The sequence below is a fragment of the Histomonas meleagridis genome (assembly GCF_020186115.1).
Source record: "Histomonas meleagridis strain 2922-C6/04-10x chromosome Unknown contig_6, whole genome shotgun sequence".
NCBI lineage: Eukaryota > Parabasalia > Tritrichomonadida > Dientamoebidae > Histomonas > Histomonas meleagridis.
Window position 1 is genome coordinate 440,737 of NW_027150902.1, and position 20,561 is coordinate 461,297.

Consider the following 20,561-nt stretch of genomic DNA (forward strand, 5'->3'; position numbering starts at 1 on the left):
AATTATGGCATATGGTACAAAATGTAATTATTCATCAGATTCACATGAATTCTCTTACACTTATGGACTGCGACATGTTAACTTCAAACACGCCACTTCCTTTTCCTGGAATTACACATGATATTTCAATAAACTTGAAACTTTGGGAGCAAGCAACTTGCCTTCTAGAACTATACCAATCATCATAACGATTCAATGCCACTCATTCAAAAGTTTGTTGTCATCATCTTTTTCTCCAAACTTACAGCAGAGACAGCAACAAAGCATTTTCTTTAACTTTATTGCTTTATTCCTCCTGTTCCATCATAGAATACCAATAAAACATATCAACGAAATCACTCAGCAACAAAATGATTTTTCGAAAATAACTATTAAGTTTCTGACGCTTATTGACTTAACTTGGCATTGATTTATTGCGCCTTATAAAATCTATGACAATAATCAAATGCATTATGATTAATGACACCTTATCATTATTACTATTAATTAAATTATTTGGATGAATGAATTTTATGGAAGTTGGACGAATATTATCTACAACATTGTTGTAGCATTCGTTGGGAATGCATATGGTGATCATTTTGATGATAAATTGCATTTTAATTGGCATGAAGATGATATATATTATTTCCAAAGATTTTTCTCATCGAAACTCTAATGACAACAACCAACAAACACTTGCTCCAATATATTTTGGTGTGTCTTTAGTGTTGTACAAATAACCAGAATTATCATTTCAACTTCGAACATTTTCATTTGTGCCAAGTGAAATACGAATAAGCATGACATACTATAGGTAAAAGCACTAAAAATTAAAATGTCATGGGGAGGCGACGATTGGGGAGCACCACATGCTGGAACGTGGGGTTATGATAATGAGGCCGAAGTCAGGCAGAGTGGGCTAAAAAGCAATCAATCAAATGATTCGATGGATTGGGACCAACCTTATAGCTCATTTCCTGGAACGCTTTTGGATTCGAATCCAACGACAGTTGAACCGCCTCCATCGATAAGTTCTGGAAAAAAGATGCTCATATTGTAGGTTCAGTTAAATAGATACCATGAACAAAAAGTTTTACTATTGGAAGCTGATCCTATAAAACGTGGTACTATGTGCACAACCAATAAATAGTCAAATTACTTCACAAAAAGGAATTGATATTAATGCTAAAGATATTAATTTATTTTATTTAAAATTTATTTTAATAATTTTGGATTTCAGAACAATGTTTGGAAATTATTTTTACATTTGAAAGAAGTTTAAAAAATTATTTGAAGTACATCATAAAAAATTGATAATTTTACTAATCATATACTGTATGTATAAAAAAATAAAACAAAACATTGAAAAAATATTCATTTCTTAAAATATTTAATACAAACAAAAAATAAAATTCATATTTGACTGAATTTTTTCAATTTGTTGACCTCATTTTGAATCAATTTTTGTCTCTTTTGCTTGAATGCTTGTAACTCTGAGTGCTTCTTAAAGTGTATCTTAACAACAGCTTGGTAAAGCTTTTCTTCTTGATCAATCAATGGATCGTATTTTGATGCATTTTGTGTATTCGACCATTTTTGCTTAAGTTTCTCAGCCATTTCTCTAATTTTTTCTCTGCGGGGATTCTTCCATGATTCCATTTTTGGTTGGATTATTTTAATCGCATTAAAATATGAGTTTACTAAATCCTCTAAATTTTTCATTTGTTTCCTAATACTTACTTTTTTAGCTTCAATCTGTATTGTAAGTTCCTTGTATCTTGAAAGTTCAATGGCAATCTGTTCTTGAATTTCATTCTGATTGTTTATCATTTCGTAAAAATGTACGTTAAACAGTTTGGCAAAAAATTCAAATTTGATAAAGTAAAAAAAAAATTAGTTAACATCATTACAATAGAGGGAGAATTTCATCATATGTTTTTTTTAAATCAATATATAAATGTATGCTATGGTTTATAGTAGCTATTCTTTTGATTTCATCATCAAAAATATCTAAAGGTTTCATTTCAAAATAGAAGTAATAACATAATGAGGATAATGATTGATACAAAAAGAAGAAAATTATTCGATCTAATTTAGTAAGAAATAAGTTGTTCATACAATTTTTCCACATTATTCATTATTGCTTTTGACGAAGCATATTTTGGAGGATTTGCAATATAAATTGTTGATATTATCTTTTTTAGTTTGTCTGTTGGAATCGAATAATTTGAACATATATAACAAACAATTAAAAGTGCCGCAAAAGAAACGCATTGGAACAATAATCCTTCGATTTGCTTTTGAGCTGGTCGAACCTTTGATTTAATTAATTGTTCCTTTGGAAGAAGTACATCGCTGTGAACCACAACATGACTCTGTGCAAGCGAAATTACTTTTTCCAGAACCCAATCAACTGTAATTTCTTGTGAATTAGTTTCGTTCATGAAATCAATTTCGTTTTCTGATTTCATTCCTGTCTTTGGATTTAGTTGAAATAAGTACTCGCTTGGAACATAACATGGCGAATATTCCTTAATAAAAAAGGCAACAAGAAAGAATTTGACGTTGTTTTGAATTCGACTTCCAAGGACTCGACATACTTGAGCAGACCCGATATATGAATGAAGAATTACTGCTAATGAGCCTATTTCTGGATCAGCATGATCAGCCCTGTGCTTGATAACTGCTGGAGGTGGGTTGGTTAGTATGGGGAGCTGGAAAATTATGTTTTTGTTGGGTGATCTTATATTTGGCGGATGTATAATGTTTTGATTTATTTTCTTTTGGCGAAGCTTTGGAGGGAGCTGACATGTGTTGACAATTATAGGAGATGGTTGATTGGATATATCATTATTTGATAATCGTGGACTTCTTCTTGGACTCTCTGTTTTAGTATTGAACATTTCACATAGCTGGTCTGTAGAAATTGATGTGTTTTGTATTGAATGAAAGTATCTTTGAATCAATTTTCGTGTTTCTTTGGGATCATGTTCTGAGATTTCTTGAATTGTTTTATCATCTGGCTTATTTGGTTCAAGCCCTGTTTGAAGAATTAGGTGCCTTATTGAAGCAAGTTGAGCCACTGTATAAGGTGAATTCTCCATAACCAAATAAACGGACGTTTATTAATCAAAAAATGCAAACGGCCTCTAGCATAAATTTCGATTTTCTTGCTATTTAATGTTTATTTATGGAAAATAAATACCAAAAAAATTTAAACATATTTAAGTGTATATTATTATGTTAAAAAATATTTAATAATTCTAATATTTGTCTAGTTTTGACAACATAACATTTTTATTGAGAACGTTTAAACGTAAACGTAATCCATTAACATCGTCAAAACCCCGCCAAAAACTATAAACCAGTCAAATTAATAACGTTCAAAATTTTATGAAGAAAAAAGTCTAAAAGAGCATTAGAAGAAAAAAAAGAGTTTATTAAAAAGAGTACTTTGGCGTACAAGCCAAAAAAAAGAAAGTATTATTCCAATAAGTGTCACGAAGACATACATAATGGTATAATACAAAAAAAACTACACTAGGTAGAAAAAAAAGAGTAAATAATAAGTTGTTTGTGGCTATACAAGCCGATGAAATATATATAATTGCATAAAAATGAAATCGATTACATATTGTATGGCACGAAGCCAACAGTAATCGTTGGAGGAACAATCCTCTTTGGACGTAGAAACATTTGATTATTAATTACCTTCTTAGGATTGCATTCCAAAGAAACTTTAGTCAAATCATTCATAAATGATTCGAGCGAAATTGATGTTTCACATGAAAAGAATGGGTGAGCTAAAATCTCTGAAGCCGTAGGACGCTTAGATGGATCTAAGCTTAGCATTTTCTCGAGCAAATCAATTATGCAATAATATTGATTTGGTAAATTATCCTCGAGATATTTGTGGAGAACGGACTCATTATGGCACAAGCTTACAAAAATTTGAGAGTTTGGGTAATTGGCAAATTCTGGCCAATTGTTAATATTGGGCGATCCACAAATGTTGAAAATTGACATAAGGCGCGAAACCTCGTCTGAACTTGTGGAGTTAAAAAGAGTTTTCCCTGTGATAAGGGTGAAGAATAAGCATCCTAAGCTCCAAATATCAATTGCAGTTGTATAGTTACTATCATGCATTAGAAGCTCAGGAGCGCGGTAACTCATTGTAACAACATTACATGTTAATGGTTTGCTAGTGTGATCAAGAGATCTTGCAAGACCAAAATCTGCTATTTTAGCATCGCCGTTGGAATCAATGAGAATATTTGCAGGCTTGACATCTCTATGGGCAATGTTTTTAGAGTGTAAGTAGCTTATAGCATTTAAAGTTTGCATCATGTATTTTTTTACACTTTCATAGGAAAGCCCATGACCTCCTTTTAAAAGAGTATTTAAGTCACACTCACAGCATTCTAATACCAGATAAACTTGATGACTTTCTTGGCACTTAATAATTTTTTTAAGGGAAACAATATTTTCATGTGAATTATTTAAAAGAAATTTTGATTCCCTATAATACGCCATTGGTAGGCCCTGCATTTTGTCAAATATCTTCACTTTTTTTAAAGCAACAATTTCGCCAGTAAATTTATCTCTTGCTTTATAAACAGTACTATAGCACCCAGAACCCAATTCTTGTATTATGTCATATTGAGAATCAATTGATCCTCCTCCTGGGTCAGGAATCCGAGAAGACATTTACTTAATTACTTTTACAAACCTCCGACCAAACAGAAAAATTTGTGGGCAAAACGGTTTTCGGAAATCTTCACGATTAAAAAGGCTTCAAAGTTTGTGATTTATTATGAAAAAGTTGATTCGAATTGTGCAAAAACCGTTTTAAATGAATTCCGAAACAAAAAAAATTGAAGCAAACAGACCAAACACTGAGGGGATCATAAAAAATTAATATCGTAAATGTCCAAAATGAATTACCTTTATGAGATGATACTCTATTCTTTGAATTTATGTGGAAATGTGATATTGTTATAAAAAATAAGAAAGCTTTGAAGAAAAAGAATACGACATCTTTAATCAATTTCTAAACAACTATATTCTAACTTGAATGAATTTCTTTGTCTTACGCACCATCCAGCACTTGTATTATGATCAAAATACTCAAACTTACCAATTTCATACTGCGGCGTTACCTCCGTTGGTTCGCCAACTCTGTGAAACCATGTTTGATATTTTGTGTGAAATCTCCATCCGCGTTGTTTTAATTCTCGACCTGCGAAATACTGTTGTGATGTTCCTTGGAAGTAAAAAAATATGTAAAACAACGTTGATATGTCAAACCGACAGAAAAACTCGGGCTGAAGCAATTTTACATTTGGCATCTGTGGGAATGTTGATGGTGTATCAACAGGATGTTGTGGCTTGAAATCACATAATTCATAAGGAACATCTGGAATTAAATCGGCTGCCATAGATAAGGCATGTGCAAATTCTTGTTGAGACATATCTGTTTGCATAAGTTGTTCGGGACTTTTGATTTCAACTTGTTGAAAGAGAGGTATGCGTTGGTTTTTTGCCCCTTGATTATCATCAATTCCAGATTTTTTATCGAGTGATCTTCTGTTTGCATTCCCCCTGCTCATCCCGATGACAGTTTTTTTCACAAGTAGTTTATAAAAAGTGTCATTATTAATATCATTAGTTTTTAAAGAGTTTGCATCTTTTTAAATAATTTTTTGGGAATTTTAGGGTATCTTCATGCTCTTAAGTACTAAGCATTAATGCATGTTAGTATATATAGAATATTTTTTTTTTAAATTGTAATCAAAATAGGAAATTTGTGAAAACATTAAAAAAATTTAATTAAGTTATTTATTTTATTATTTTTATAAATTGAAGCTTGAATAATTGTTTTTAATTTTTTATTGGTCAGATCCTTCGATCTAAGGATTCTCATAAATCGTTTTAGTTTTGATTTTGTTGATTCCTATATTTTTAATTTCTATGTATAAGAAAAATCCATACATAAATTTTTGAGGGAAATGTGTTTTTGTTTAAGATACTTTTTGGAAGTATTTAGGTTTTTTTTACTAAAATTTTGAAGAACACACTTTATTAAAATTGACCAAAATAAGGGTACGGGTCCTATTCTAATTTTCTTATGAATTTTATATATTTTATTCATAATTAAATAACATATGATGTATTTCATTATATATATCTTTTTTTATTCCATAACCAATTCTAAATAAAGATATTTATATTTTCATTTTTTTGTATTAAAAATGATCGGTGCAATTAGATTTCAGTTTCTAAATCAAATAAACTATTCAAATATGTACATTTGGTAAAGTTGAAGTGATCCTTTAACGTATAATTTTAGTGAAAAAGTCAACCCTGTCTCAGAAATCAGAAAAAGATTACCTGATTGGCTACAGGTCTCATTTTTATAGATATCAAATAAATAAACATATTATATAGAAATGCTATAAAAAAACTAATTTTTTAGAAGACAGAATTTTGATATCTATTATCATTATCAAAATAATTGCAAAATAATTTTCTGACTTCTCAATTTTAACTAGAAAGTCAATAATTCTCTTATGAAAAATTGATTATTTTTAATATGCAAAATAATATATAATGAAATATATAAAACACCTATTATCATATGCGTAAACCAATTTTATATGAAGATATATTTATTTTTAAGTGTCAAATCTTCAAATATAAGTTTTTGTCTTATAAAGATATAAAAATATTATCTACTGTTATTATTAATCTTTGATATATATTTTTTAAAAATTAATATAATGAAAACAACGAGATAATTATATTCTATTTGATGTCAAACGACCGTTTAGAGAATAGGACCCGTTCTTAAATAAGGGAACCTCTGTTTTTCATTAAGTATTTTAACTATTTTTCTGTAACCATTTTCGTTTGCTATGCGATATGCTTTAACAAATAAAAATTATTATTTATAAATATTGTTTTGAAATATCAGAATATTGTAATAAACAATTTATAAAACTAACAAACAGATGAATTATCAAAATTCTCATGATCAATAAGTAATTTTACTATTTTTGAATGCCCGTTTTTAGCAGCAAATATTAGTGCTGTATTAAATATAAAAAATATTTTGTAAATATTATATTCCAATTTTCAAATATTGGTACAAACTTTAATTTAAATATTTAAATATCTTTGGCATTAACATTAATTCCTTTATGCGCAAGAAGAAGCTTTGCTACCTCAGTATGACCTAGTAGAGATGCATGCATAAGAGGTGTTCTAAATAATTTAAATAAATAAAAAATAATATTTACAAATTCTTAATTATTGAAATAAATATTGTGTTAATAAAATAAATATCCTTGGTATCAATATCAATTCCTTTATGTTCAAGAAGTAATTTAACAATTTCTGGATAACATTTTTTCGATGCTATTAGAAGTGGAGAATAAAAAAAATCATATAAATTCCATGTATATTTTTGAAATATTAAACTATTATGATAAATTTTATGTAAAGAAAATAAATGGTTTTAAGATTTACATTAATTCCTTTATGATCAAGAAGTAATTTAACTATATCTGTGTCACCATGCGAAGATGCAAAATAAAGGATTGTTTCAAAAAAATAAAATGAATTCCGAATACTATTTTTGAATAGTTTGAAATTAACAAAGCAAATATTAAATGAAACGAACAAATATCTTTATAATTAACATCAATTCCTTTTTGTTGGAGAAGTAATTGAACTATTTCTGTATGACCAAATAAATATGCATAAAGAAGAGCTGTTTTAAATATTTTAAGTAATTTTGAAATATTATTTTGAAACGAAGAATTATTATAATAAAATCCAAATGAAACGAACAAATATCTTTAGAATTAACATTAATTCCTTTTTGTTGAAGAAGTAATTTAACAGTTTCTGTCAACCCATTTCTAGATGCATACATAAGTGCTGTTGCAAATCATTTAAATGATTTCCAAATATTATTTTAAAATACAATATTATTAAAATAATCACTAAACATAATAAAAAAATATCACATGCATTTATATCTACTCCTTTTTGTTCTAAAATATTTTTAACAAGTTCAATGTTTCCCGATTCTGATGAAAATAATAAAATATCCTTTGGAATTGGATTGCTTTGAAGGAAATATTTAACAAGATACAAGTTTCCATGTGTTGCTGACTTATTAATTATAGAATCATCAATTTTCATTCCTTCTTTTTCCAAAAATAATAAAGTACTATAATTACCACTTTGAACACAAAAGATACCCAAACTATTAATGTTTTTTGAACCACCTGATTGAAAGGTAACCCTCGTTAATGGTTTTAATAATAATGGATTTGGAACTGATAATGTGATGAGACCTGAAATATTTTCAACCAAATTTTCTAATTTATTTTCATAAAGATAATGAAAGATGTCATTTCGATGAAATTTAATTGCTGCTTCATAGGCACCATCAAATGTTGAATGATTTTGTTCACATAAATGAATGATTTCAAGATTGCCGCCTGCAACAGCATATTTACCTGTATTACTTACATTTGCATGATTTAATAATAAATATTTAAAACAATTAACTGATCTAAAAAATGCTGCATAATCAATTAACGAAACATCTATACTGTTAATAAAATCACACATTTCATATGGTGATGGTTTAATCCTTTGATTAAAATCGAAATCATTTTGCGATGATATTTCTTGAAGTTTTTGGATTTCATCATTTTGAATTATTTTCGCAATTTCAGTCGGATTATGTTTTTCTTTAATTAATTGCTCATGAATTTCAATATTATTCTTTGGAGCTTCACTACAATTTTGTTTGGAATAAAATTTTTCTTCCATCTTTTTAATATTTTCAATGAATTTTTTTATGATTTTAGAATTGTTTATTTTAATTTCTTCTTCTTTATTTTGAAGTATCTCTAAATATTTTAAATATGTTGGTTTGATATCTGCTTTTGTGTAAAACGAAAAATAAATCAAATTGTAAATAACTAGATTAAATGTATCTGGAAAATTTGCATCAAATAAATTCATTGTTTGCTCAATGGATGTTTCAAGATTTTTTTCATTTAAATTAAATATGATTTGCTCAAGTGATGTGAGCAATTCCATATATTTAGATTTTTGATCAGAACCACATCTTGCTTTTGAACCTATAAAATTGGTATGGTCTTGAACCTTTTCTTGCATTCAAGCAATGGATTAAACGTATTTTAAATATTGAAAATTTTAGTAAAGCTATCAAAATCAAATTTGTATATTATTAAATCATTTGCAAATAAGTAAACACTTGCATATGCTTTTATTACCAACAAATAAAATTTTATTCAAAAATTCTTCTCCAGTGATGTTGAACATTTGATATTATCTCAAAAGGAAGAGAAGAAAAAAATTTAATAGTTATCTTTACAAGGAGTACGAATCACTTGGAAGTCGGCAACGAATGTGTGAGATAGATCTATTAATTATTTTGGAAATAACAAATTAGAAAAATTATGCAATCAATAAAAATTTGAACTTGATCAAATAACTGAACAATTACCTTATGAAATTAGTTTCCTCATTGGTTATTTGCATAAATATTTTTTGTATAATCAAAATAGATTTATATGAAAGAGAGAAAAATAAGAAATGTGATGTGAAATCTATGTCTTCCAAACTCCGCAAAGCAAAATCTCCCAGCTTTCGATCTCATGCAAGTGGTGGGCAGCAAAGAATAAGAAATCAAGCAGCCTCTTCACAAAATAAAAAAATTGCGCTTCAACCAATATCACCCAAAACCAATGAAATTGATGATGAAACTCAACCAATTTCTGATTTCCCATCTCCTCCTGTTCAAATAGTTTCGTGTAGGCATGGAATGTCTGGTGTTATGGTTCAACTTCCTTCTCTTGCGTCAGCTGCAAAAGGAGAAATTCCACAACTTGCATTTAAAAAACTCAAACAATGCTGCCACATTTGCGATTTTTCGGAAGCCGACAGAGATGTTAGTTATAAAGCCACAAAAAAAGCTACATTAAATGAATTAATTGATTGTTATTCTAATCCAAAAACATTTTCACGCCTTACACGTGAATGCCATCAACAACTTATAGAAATGTTTTCTGTCAATGTTTTTCGTCCACCTCCAAGCATTCCACGAGAAATCTTAGTATCTGATGAAGTTACAATCGAAGACACAGCGTGGCCTCACTTACAACTTGTGTACATTCTATTTCTTAAGTTTCTTGATTGCAGTGTTGATCCACGTATCCTTCAATATCAATTATCACCTAAGTTCATTTCCAACATTTTTGCCGTTTTGGACTTCCCTGATGAAAGAGAGAGAGGACAAGCTAAAGCAGTCATCTCGTCCATCTTTAACAAGGTGCCACCACAACGTCAGCTGCTTTTCAACGTGACCGTTAATTTACTTTTGAGCGTTCCCGACGGTTTTGAACTCAATGCCGCATCAAATCTTCTTGAGCTTTTTTATCTTTTTACGGAAGGTAGTCCACCGCCTTTAACACCTGCTATGGTTACTGCTTTCAATAAGGTTTTGTTACCTCTTCATCTTCCTTCAAGATGTCAACGGTATTTTCCACCATTAGTTAAATGTATTTTATTAATGATTAGAAAAGATGCCAGACTTGGCAATAATTTGTTGTCGTTCTTAATATCACATTGGCCATTAACATTAGATCATAAAGCAGAATTATTTCTGGACGAGATTTTACAAATGATTAGAGAAACAGTACCAAAGTTTATTAGCAGTAATATAAAAGGTTTGTTTACATGCGTTTCAATTGCTGCAGAGTCACCTTCAATGAACTTGGCTGGAAAAGCTCTTAATTTTTTATTGGATAACAAAATTAAAAATTTTATTGTCGAACAGCCACACTTACTTTTGGGAATAGTCTTCCCTGCTTTGTTTAGGGTAGCTCGTGGACATTGGCATCGAAATGTTCAAGTGACCGCATTAAATGTGATGAACACTCTTATGGAACTGGACCCAGAGTCCTTTAAACAAGTGGCTCTGGAGTTCAAAATGAGCTCTTTGAATGAGAAATACACAAAACAGATGAAATTGAAATTATGGAAATCTGTTGTCAAAGTTGCCTCAAAAAATGATGACTCATTCGACCCTAAGGCTGTAAAGGCAGAGATATCCAACTTTTATACTGGAAAATTTGTTTGATATAAATTTGTATATAAATCTATTTTTAGCGAAATCCATTTGTTTTTGATAAAATTTATGTTTGCGTTTGAATCCTTTAGAATATGAAACATGGAATAAATTTTATTGAAAAGAAATTAAATTTCATATTCTTTGTAAAATAGAAATTGAAATATTAAATTCGTAAGCTTAATGAGGGCTTTTGCTTTTTTAGTGAATTATTTTTCTTTAGTAATTTTATGAACATTCCATACATACATTAAAAATGTAAATTTTATAACAATTTGTCTTCAAAAACAAAATAATCCCAAAAGACATTTAAAGTATAATTTGCCTTTTTCTATAGTATTCATGTCCTAGAAATAAGCAGAGAGTTCATTCATTTAGAGTACGTTTAAAATTAATGTTTCTTGGGAAAAATATCCCCTCCGAAGAATCTCTCCAAAACTGGAATACGGATGATTTACATAAGCACTTACTTTTATGTTTGATAAATGATAATGCACAACAGGCTTATGAAATTTGCGCTAATTTAATTCCTCATTCGACCACATTTGAAAGTCTTCCATCTGGGTTTAGATGTTTTGGAAGACTTCCAATTCCATTTATAAACATGGCTGCTTCTTTAGGTTCATTTCAATGCGTTTCAATGTTTTTATCACAAGGCATTGATATTAATTCAACTGATGGTGTTAGGAATGCTGTTTCTCATTGTGCCTGTTTTTCAGGCAATCAAAGTATTGTTGAAATGTTAGAAGAAAATGGTGCTGACTTTACTTTAAAAAACATGAATGAAAGTCTTCCAATCCATTGCGCATCGGAAAATAATCAAATAGAAACAATTCAATATTTAATTGAAAACGAACTTTCAGAAATTGATGTTCAAAATTGTTTTCAGCACACACCTTTATCGATAGCCATTCAACATGATTATATTGATTTATCCAAATTTTTATTAATAAATCATTCAGATCCAACCATATTAGATGAAGAAAGAAATACACTTCTTCATTTTATAGTATCGAATAATTCTATGGAATTACTTTCGTTTATAACTCCAACGAAAGCAATTCCAATAAATTCGAAAAATATTAAAGGTGAAACACCACTTTTAATAGCTGCAAAGAATGGAAACATAGAAATCATCCAATTTTTATTGAATGAAGGCGCAGATCCATTAATTACCGATTTTAAAAATCGAAACATTTTAATGTATACAATTCTTTCTGGGAACATTGAAGCTGTTTCATTTATAATTTCATTAAATATACCGAATGTACTTAATGTGGATTCTTATGGAATTTCTTTTTAAATATATTATTCGCCTCTTCACTATGCTGCTAAAATAAGGTCAATCGAAATAATGAAAGCTGTTGCATTATTAGATGATTCACATTTAAATGATGTGTCATCTGGTTTTACACCTCTTCATATTGCTTGTAAACATAATAACTTTGAGGCTGTTAAATTTCTTTGTTTACATCAAAGAATCGATGGTTTCATCGAAAACTGGTGTTCACAAAATGCATTTCATATTGCAGCAAGAATTCCTAATTTGGAAATGTTTGTGTTCTTGTATGAAAGATTTCATTATGATTTGTCTATTGCTGATATTAATGGGATTTATTTAATTTGTTTTGGACACCTTTACATTATGCTGTTGAAAAAGGTTCTCTTAAAATGGTTGAGTTTCTTTTGGAAAATGGAGCTGATCCTTCCCTTACTATAAACGATGATGAAACTAATGCTTGGTTGATTGGTTTAAAAAGGGAATCTCTAAGAATCGCAAAAGTATTAGAACATTTCGGAGATGAAATGTCAGTTCAATATGAAGAATGAAAATTTGTTTTTGTAAATGTTAATATTAATTTTTATTTTTTTATTTTTTTTCCTTGCAAATATTATTATTCATTATTAAAAGAAATGACTTTTCCAATTATTAAAAATTGTAATTACTGATTTATAAGTGTTAAACAAGTGACAAAAAATAATAAAAGGTTTCTGCTTTTGTGGTTTCTTCATTTGAGAAAAAATGCATAAAATATTGATTTCTTTACTTTTGGAATCAAGGAAATTATTTTCAATTAAATTAAATTAAATATAAGATATTTGATTCTTGTGTATATTTATCAAAGAAATATTTTGTGAAATTTTCGAATAATTCGGATTTCCATTTATTATTTTCTTCAAATGTTTCAATTACTTTTACAAAAAAATATAAATATATATCCAAATCAATCTTTTTCATAATAAATAATCTGTATATTATTTCACTAAGGAATCTATTTAATGATAATGGATAAAAAAAGAAACACGAATAAATTAGATCTTTTTTTTAGGCATTAAACTGTGAATCGAAAATGTGATAAAACTTTTTGTAAGACAAATTTATTCAAAACAGATCTTTTTTGCTTCATAATTTGGATTTTTTGTTAAAGTCACACTTTATCGTCCAATGACACATACAATTTTCAAATAAAAATTGAATTGGTTATCGAGAAAATTCAATACTTTATATATGAAATGACTCAATCCCATTTTAAGGTTGTTTTTTGAACAAATATAAGCATGAAACAAAATGCTTCTTCAGATTTTTGCAAGCAACTTGAATCCCATTTCTTGAATGCTATTAAGTCCGATATACCAACTGAAAGTGTTGATGGAATTTTAAAAATTTTATATTCAATAATTGAAATAGTTATCATGCTCAAAGTATCTCCTGTCAACACTACAGTAATTGGTATCTTCATGTTCAATGATAGAATCCTTGTACATTACTTATTATTTTCTCAATTTTTAAGGACAAAGGAATCAGTCATCAGATCTATTTTTTCGGACCCGTCATTCAAAGCAGTTCCTTTAACGCAAAAAGAGTATTCCACACTTTGCATGATGAAATATATTCGTGGAAGTAAATATGATTGGCGTGTTCATGTTTATCCAGGAAATCACACATCAGAATTAATCATGAAGTGCTTGAAGATAAATGGCATAGGTTCTTTCTTTTTGTTACCTGAACATGAAATATTTGAAAATACAAAAAAGCAAAAATTAACACTTTCCACAGTTCCTTTAATGGATTTAAAACCACCACCTTCGATGGAGTTAGCAAACAAGCCAATAGAAAAAATTACATCTTATTTTGCAGAAGATGATCCTGGAGCAGGAAAATGTTGGCTTCTGTATAAGAATTAGAATAAAATACAAAATTTGTTTTTAATAAATGTTTTAAACATTTTTTTTTTTATTTTTAAAATCACTCATTGCATTGTTTATCTATATGAATTTTTTATATTTAAATTTCTTTGAATTTTTGTTTCATATTATTTTATCAAATATAAAAAATATAAATATTTTTATTTATTTATTTCTTAAACAATTTCAATAATATCTGAATATTCATCTTCTGACAAGTTCTTTATTTCGTTTACCTTTTCTGCCTTTTTAACTAACATTACTTCTTTATTCACACTATTTAATACCAACACATTTATATTTTTCTCATCCTCAGCAAGATCACATATAGATAACACAGCCACATTACCCAAATTATTTACCTCACATAAAAACTTATCCACATCTGGATAATCAGGGTCAAATATGATACTTCCATTATAAACAATAGAAGGTTCCTTTGCCCCAATAAATTTTCCTATATCACTACATTTGGTTTCCGCGAAATTACATGAAACTTTCCAAAACTCAACGCCACACACAGGACATTTAGGATTCGGCTTTTCTAACTCAGTTGGTGTTAATCTCGGTCCATTTAAATCATGTGATAACCAGACCGCTTTAACATTATTATTCGATGACAAATTTAACATTCTTTCCATTTGCATAACAGAAATACCCGAAATTATACTGTTAGTAGTGGAAAGAGAAGGCTCAACAACAGATACAAGACCTTTGGCATCGAACATTGAACACATCCGATTAATGTGAAATGATAACGCTTGAAGATTAGCTGCAGATGTAGTAAACGCTAAATGTTCAATGTTATCTTTGTCGAATGTTAATGGTGGATTAAGTTTCGTTGAAAGATATTTAAAGACAGAAACAGATTCGTCATCACTCCATACATCTGTTGGTCGTGAAATTGGTTCGGCGTTTGGCGGTGACTCATTTTCGATAATTGTAGGTGGAGTTCGCGTTTTCCACATTCCTTCGTTCTTTTGAAGATCAAGAATTCGATCTACAAACAAATAATGAAATGGTGTTACATTAGGAGATATCGTTACAACATCGGTAGACTCATTGTTGCTGTACATAGCGTTAAATAGATGAAATGCCCATGCCGCACAATGTTCATAAGACTCTGGGGTACTACGGATTGTACATGTGATTTTGGGGCCTGTGGGTTCAACGGTGGGAGTGCAACTAAAACATGATGTAATAAAGGGAAATATTGGAATTGATTGAGCGAACCGACCAGATGAAGCACAATCTATTAATGGTTTATTGGAAAATACACAAAGTTTGTTGACTTTTTCACGTGCTGATATATTATCGACTGCACAAAACACAAAATTAAAATTGCCAATAAAAGAAAGATTGAAATCATTACTGAGAACATCCATTGTTAATCCCATAATTTGGATAGTGGGGAAAAGACGAGTGACATTCAAGGCTAACACACGCGCTTTTGATTCTCCTATATCATTTTCACTGTAAAAAAATTGTCGGCTTAAATTTGAAAGTGAAACTGTGTCAAAATCAATCACGGTAATTTTAAGATATCCTTTAATTGCAAGACATTTAACTACTTCACACCCAATTCCACCGGCACCAACAACCAATATGGAAAGATCGCTCATTTTTCTATCGGCATGGTTTCAATGTTTTACAAAATCATGAAAACAACCTAAAAATGAAAAAAAAAAAACGATTATATCATCTGTAAGTAATATATAATTTTATGTTAAATTTACTTCCAATCACATGGTATTGCGAAATTATGAGTTAACTCAAAATGATTAAAATGATGAATTAAAATTAAAAAAAAATTGATATATATTCTTTAACCTAGCGATTTATTGTTTTGCGGTGTACCCTTTGGTCATTTTATAATAAAGAAAGATTGTTGATATTGTAACCATAATTAATGAGATTCCTGTTTGATTTAAACGAGTTGATGTCCTGCTTCTGTTGATATACATTGACAAAAGGATAAACCAAGCACCCCAGCTAAACAAAGGATTAGCACGCATCATTCCAAAAGCAGAAAAAGTCATAACAATCATAGCTAAAGAATCTGTTGGATCTTGATCTGTTTGTAATCTTTTAGTCAGACGCTTTGCTGATTCAAGACATGGTTCTGGAACGAAATCTTTTTTCGATTCTTTGTTTTTTCCCATTTTTCTATTTTTTAACGTTCGCCATAAGGACCAACAAAAATTTTTTAAGGAATAAATAAAAACGAAAATTTTAATGTTTATTTAATAAGGATTCACACTTTCCTGGTCGAGGCATACAAGTGTGATACTGATAAAAAAATTTCATTCGAGATATTTTATGTAATGATTAATCAGATCTTTCTGCATTTGGAATACTAGAAACAGACACTTGCTTCAAATGCTACACGAATGTTAGTACAATAAACAGTTAAAAATTTTGTAAAACCAACTTTACATATTTTTCAAAAGTATTTAAACACTATGGATATCACAACAATTCTGGTCAAATAGTTTGCTCAAAATATGAACATGTGTTCAATTACCATGATCGTAAAAATTACGAACTTTCGCATGGAATCTTCACAAAATTCTACCTTTCAACAAGAGATCAAAATCTTTTTCACCAGGAAACTCGATTTTTATAAGTTTATTCACCATTTGCTTGATTAAACATGTCTTAATAACTTTATTTCATACGCTAACAAATTCCAATGCAATTTCTGCACCGATTTTTTCTGCTATTTTTTTTCCAACACTTTCCGACAACAAATGAAGGAGATTTTTTATAAAGGACAAATAGCTCTCCTTGTTTTCATTACTTGATCTCTTAATACACCTTGTACCTCCACAAAATGTATTTTATACAAGAATCGCTGAAGTACAATAGTGCTCATAGTTGTTTGATAAAAATTTTTAAATTTATAATATGTTTTTTACAATAAAATATGATTAAATCAATAACATGACTTTTATGATTTTTAATAATAAATCTTTATATGGTAAGGATAAATGTATATGGTAAGTTACCACTTTAGAAATGATTAATAAACGTCCAATGATGGGTTCGCGAACCATAAACGGTCTTTTTAAAAGTGAAATATATTTCTACAGTTTACATTTTACAAATTGGAAAACATGAACAAAAGCAACATAACATTTATTGATGGGTTAAAGTACTTAATTTAAAGAGCCCTTTATAGTAATCATAAGATTGGTACTCACCGAACTAATGACTAACTTATTTAATTAATTAATTTTTGTAAATTTACAACAAGAAAATTTTCTTTCAGTTTTTTGACTCACATTTTGTATTTTGTGGTTTAATACGTTGAAAACCATTTAAACTGTGTTTTTCATATATATGAAATAAATTACTTCGTCAAGATTTCATTTTTACTATCATATGTTTCATCGATATTTGAATCATTTCCAAATTCATTAACTGCGAAATTTGTTTAAAGATAATTCACAGAATTTGTAGTAACAATTTCATTGATTAATAAATCATAATCACTTAGATATTTAACTGAATAATACTCATATGGTTTTTGATAAGCTCAACTTCTGTATGGTGTGGTTGTAAACCCCATAGAAAAAAACGGTCGTTTTATAAAGATGTTAAGGAAGTCACATTTATTTTTAAATAAATTCCTGCATATATTCTTTTATTCGAGAAGGCAGTGATTACTTTTCCGAAATGAGCATTATTTCCGAAAAATCTTAATAAAAATTAATAAATATAATTAATTTATTCACACAATTTATATTATATTCCAATAAAGTCATCATATTCTTCTTCATTGTCAATATAAAACAATGATTTTGTCTTTGAGTAAAGAGATTCATTTTCATTTTGAACCCATTCTGTCCCAAGAACATCTTCAAAGAATGGATGCTCTGCTATCTCTAATGCACTTATGCGCTTTCGTGGATCGATTTCAAGTGTTTTTTGTATTAAATCTTTCATATCTGCATATTGCTCAAATATTTTTTCGGCATCATTGTGGATCAAGAATAAAAATATAAGACCATAATCTAATACGTCAGGTGAATATGAAGTTGAATCATTATCAACTAATTTAATGGAATTTTCAAAATCAATAATTTGTGGTTTTGGACCTTCATTTTCTATATCATCTACAACTATGTTGGATTGATTAATATTTCTTAGGAGAACGTTGTTACTGTGTAATGCTGAAAGAGCAACAGCAATTCGATATCGAATTAGTTATTATGAAACGAACTGAAATATTACGTAATTTCTAATAGAGTTTCGAAATAATTCCTTCCAAGATTTTCTTTTGTCATATAATTAATTTGAGTAAATATTTTTTTTGATACTTTGTTGCAATGTACATGCAAGAAATATCAGTACTCCAACAGAAGTGAGCAAGTTCGTACCCATTTACACTTGAATCAAGTTGGCTAAACATTAAAAAATGATTTTTCCAGAGGAAACACCAATTTAGACAAGCATCTTCACAATAGGACTTCACTCTGTTTAATAAAAAGTGACGTTTTTGTTTTTTATTTGTTTCTTCTGTGGTATTCACCATATTTGACAAGATATAAAGGAAAATCTTACTAGAATAATTTATAAGTCATTAATAATTAATCATATAAAAACAAAAATTTTTGAAAAATCAAATTATCTATTTTTAGTCCAAGAAACAATTGTTCTATGCAACATTTGGAGAAGCAAAATCGAATCTGTATATTCTTCGTTATGTAAATTATCAATTACAGCAACACCATCAGCATATGCTTTTTTAACAAATGCCAGTGCTTCATCAGGATCAGATAATATTTCAAACTTGAAAATCGCCATGTTGAGCATTAAGGAAAGACGCGGTGCCGCTGCTGGACTACAACATGCTACAATTAAATCTTCAGCTTCTTGATATGCTGCCATTGCTCGATTTGTACTTTCTCGTCTTTCATACCCGCGCTGAATTTCAGCAAGATAACGTTGGTAATCACCAATCATCTTGAACATCATTCCGCGCATAGTTGTATCTGATGTTCGTGGAATGAGTTTATTTTGCACCATTTCAACAACGCCTGTTGTGAAATCAGTGATTTTGCTTTCTAGTTGTTTCCTATATTCTAAGATAAGAGTTGATCTATCATCACGACCTTTACCTCTTTCTTTCTGTTCTGAAAGGTATATAGACTTCCATGCTCTCCGAAGGGAATCTATCTCGCCCTTGCAGATTCTAGATATTATGTTTTGATCATCAATTGATAGTTCTGATTCCTCAGAAGCCAAACGATTCAAACAAGTCTTTGCGTCAGAAAAATCAAAATATACAGCTAAATAATGTTGCATCACATAGGTTTGTTGCTAATTTCCGGACTTCTTCAATATTTGAAGATTCAACAAAATCAGAAAACATTTGAACGTTATTACTGAGACATGTTATGTGAAATAAACATTGTTTAATGATTTAGTTTTTTCTTAAATTTCAAAAACAGTAAAAATATTTATTAAAAATCATAAATTTATGACAACTTCAACAGATGAAATTGTCCAATCAATGGCAGAAATGTTTAAAGAACTTGCTGATAAAATAGCTGAAGAAAAACGTGGTAATGCAGAAAATCGAGCAAACGAACTTTATAATGCAGCAATCAAAAATATAAGTGATAAACTTGAAATAGAATTTATTCGTGAAGAAGGTGAAATTCAGAAAGAACTTCTTATTCATGAAGCACATATCAAAAATAATGTTAAACTTGAAATCTTAAAGTCACAAGCAGAAGCAATACACAAAGCATTAAAAGAATCGATACGTAAGATAAATGAGTTTTCAGAAGGACCGAATTATCCTGATTTACTCAAAAAATTAATTGCCGAAGGACTTAATATATTGAAAGAATCACGGGTTATATTAATGGTTCGCAAATCTGATCAAGAGGTTGCATCAAGAATCCTTCCAGACGCTGTTGAAATAGCAAAGAAATATAATTCAGCAATTGATTTTAATGTTAAAATTAATGATAGAATATTTTTACCTCCTGCACCAGTATGTGCTGGAGGAGTAATTCTTATGTGCCACAAAGGTAAAATTCGTGTTTCGAATGTTTTAAATGATCGTTTAAGACTTGTGTACGAAAGAATTTTACCTCAAATTAAGGCATTAATTATTGAAAAAAGAGAAGTTAATAAGTAAATTTTTTGTTCATTTTTATTTCAACATGGTTTTTCTCGCATTTGATAAGATTTTCTGAAATGAAAA

At 29.1% G+C, this 20,561-nt stretch overlaps 8 protein-coding genes across 8 annotated transcripts; 2 read left to right on the forward strand and 6 right to left on the reverse strand.

The window, feature by feature from the left end:
- Positions 1–2,075: 2,075 nt before the first annotated feature.
- Positions 2,076–3,086, reverse strand: GO595_007979 (uncharacterized protein; the record flags this gene model as incomplete). The annotated part of the gene is made up of 1 exon (XM_067921502.1): positions 2,076–3,086. One exon carries the CDS (start codon positions 3,084–3,086, stop codon positions 2,076–2,078), a length of 1,011 nt encoding a protein of 336 aa, XP_067771813.1.
- A 523-nt stretch (positions 3,087–3,609) lies between these two features.
- On the reverse strand, positions 3,610–4,326 carry GO595_007980 (CMGC/CDK protein kinase; the record flags this gene model as incomplete). Its single annotated transcript, XM_067921503.1, has 1 exon — positions 3,610–4,326. One exon carries the CDS (start codon positions 4,324–4,326, stop codon positions 3,610–3,612), a length of 717 nt encoding a protein of 238 aa, XP_067771814.1.
- Positions 4,327–5,021: 695 nt separating this feature from the next.
- Positions 5,022–5,591, reverse strand: GO595_007981 (NOT2 / NOT3 / NOT5 family protein; the record flags this gene model as incomplete). Its single annotated transcript, XM_067921504.1, has 1 exon — positions 5,022–5,591. One exon carries the CDS (start codon positions 5,589–5,591, stop codon positions 5,022–5,024), a length of 570 nt encoding a protein of 189 aa, XP_067771815.1.
- Positions 5,592–9,637: 4,046 nt separating this feature from the next.
- On the forward strand, positions 9,638–11,167 carry GO595_007982 (serine/threonine-protein phosphatase 2A 56 kDa regulatory subunit epsilon isoform; the record flags this gene model as incomplete). The annotated part of the gene is made up of 1 exon (XM_067921505.1): positions 9,638–11,167. The coding sequence occupies one exon, from the start codon at positions 9,638–9,640 to the stop codon at positions 11,165–11,167; it is 1,530 nt and encodes a 509-aa protein (XP_067771816.1).
- A 3,350-nt stretch (positions 11,168–14,517) lies between these two features.
- Positions 14,518–15,963, reverse strand: GO595_007983 (ubiquitin-like 1-activating enzyme E1 B; the record flags this gene model as incomplete). The annotated part of the gene is made up of 1 exon (XM_067921506.1): positions 14,518–15,963. One exon carries the CDS (start codon positions 15,961–15,963, stop codon positions 14,518–14,520), a length of 1,446 nt encoding a protein of 481 aa, XP_067771817.1.
- A 216-nt stretch (positions 15,964–16,179) lies between these two features.
- On the reverse strand, positions 16,180–16,503 carry GO595_007984 (uncharacterized protein; the record flags this gene model as incomplete). Its single annotated transcript, XM_067921507.1, has 1 exon — positions 16,180–16,503. The coding sequence occupies one exon, from the start codon at positions 16,501–16,503 to the stop codon at positions 16,180–16,182; it is 324 nt and encodes a 107-aa protein (XP_067771818.1).
- Positions 16,504–18,970: 2,467 nt separating this feature from the next.
- On the reverse strand, positions 18,971–19,651 carry GO595_007985 (14-3-3-like protein GF14-6; the record flags this gene model as incomplete). The annotated part of the gene is made up of 1 exon (XM_067921508.1): positions 18,971–19,651. The coding sequence occupies one exon, from the start codon at positions 19,649–19,651 to the stop codon at positions 18,971–18,973; it is 681 nt and encodes a 226-aa protein (XP_067771819.1).
- Positions 19,652–19,859: 208 nt separating this feature from the next.
- GO595_007986 (putative vacuolar ATP synthase subunit E) lies at positions 19,860–20,495 on the forward strand (the record flags this gene model as incomplete). The annotated part of the gene is made up of 1 exon (XM_067921509.1): positions 19,860–20,495. The coding sequence occupies one exon, from the start codon at positions 19,860–19,862 to the stop codon at positions 20,493–20,495; it is 636 nt and encodes a 211-aa protein (XP_067771820.1).
- Positions 20,496–20,561: the final 66 nt, after the last annotated feature.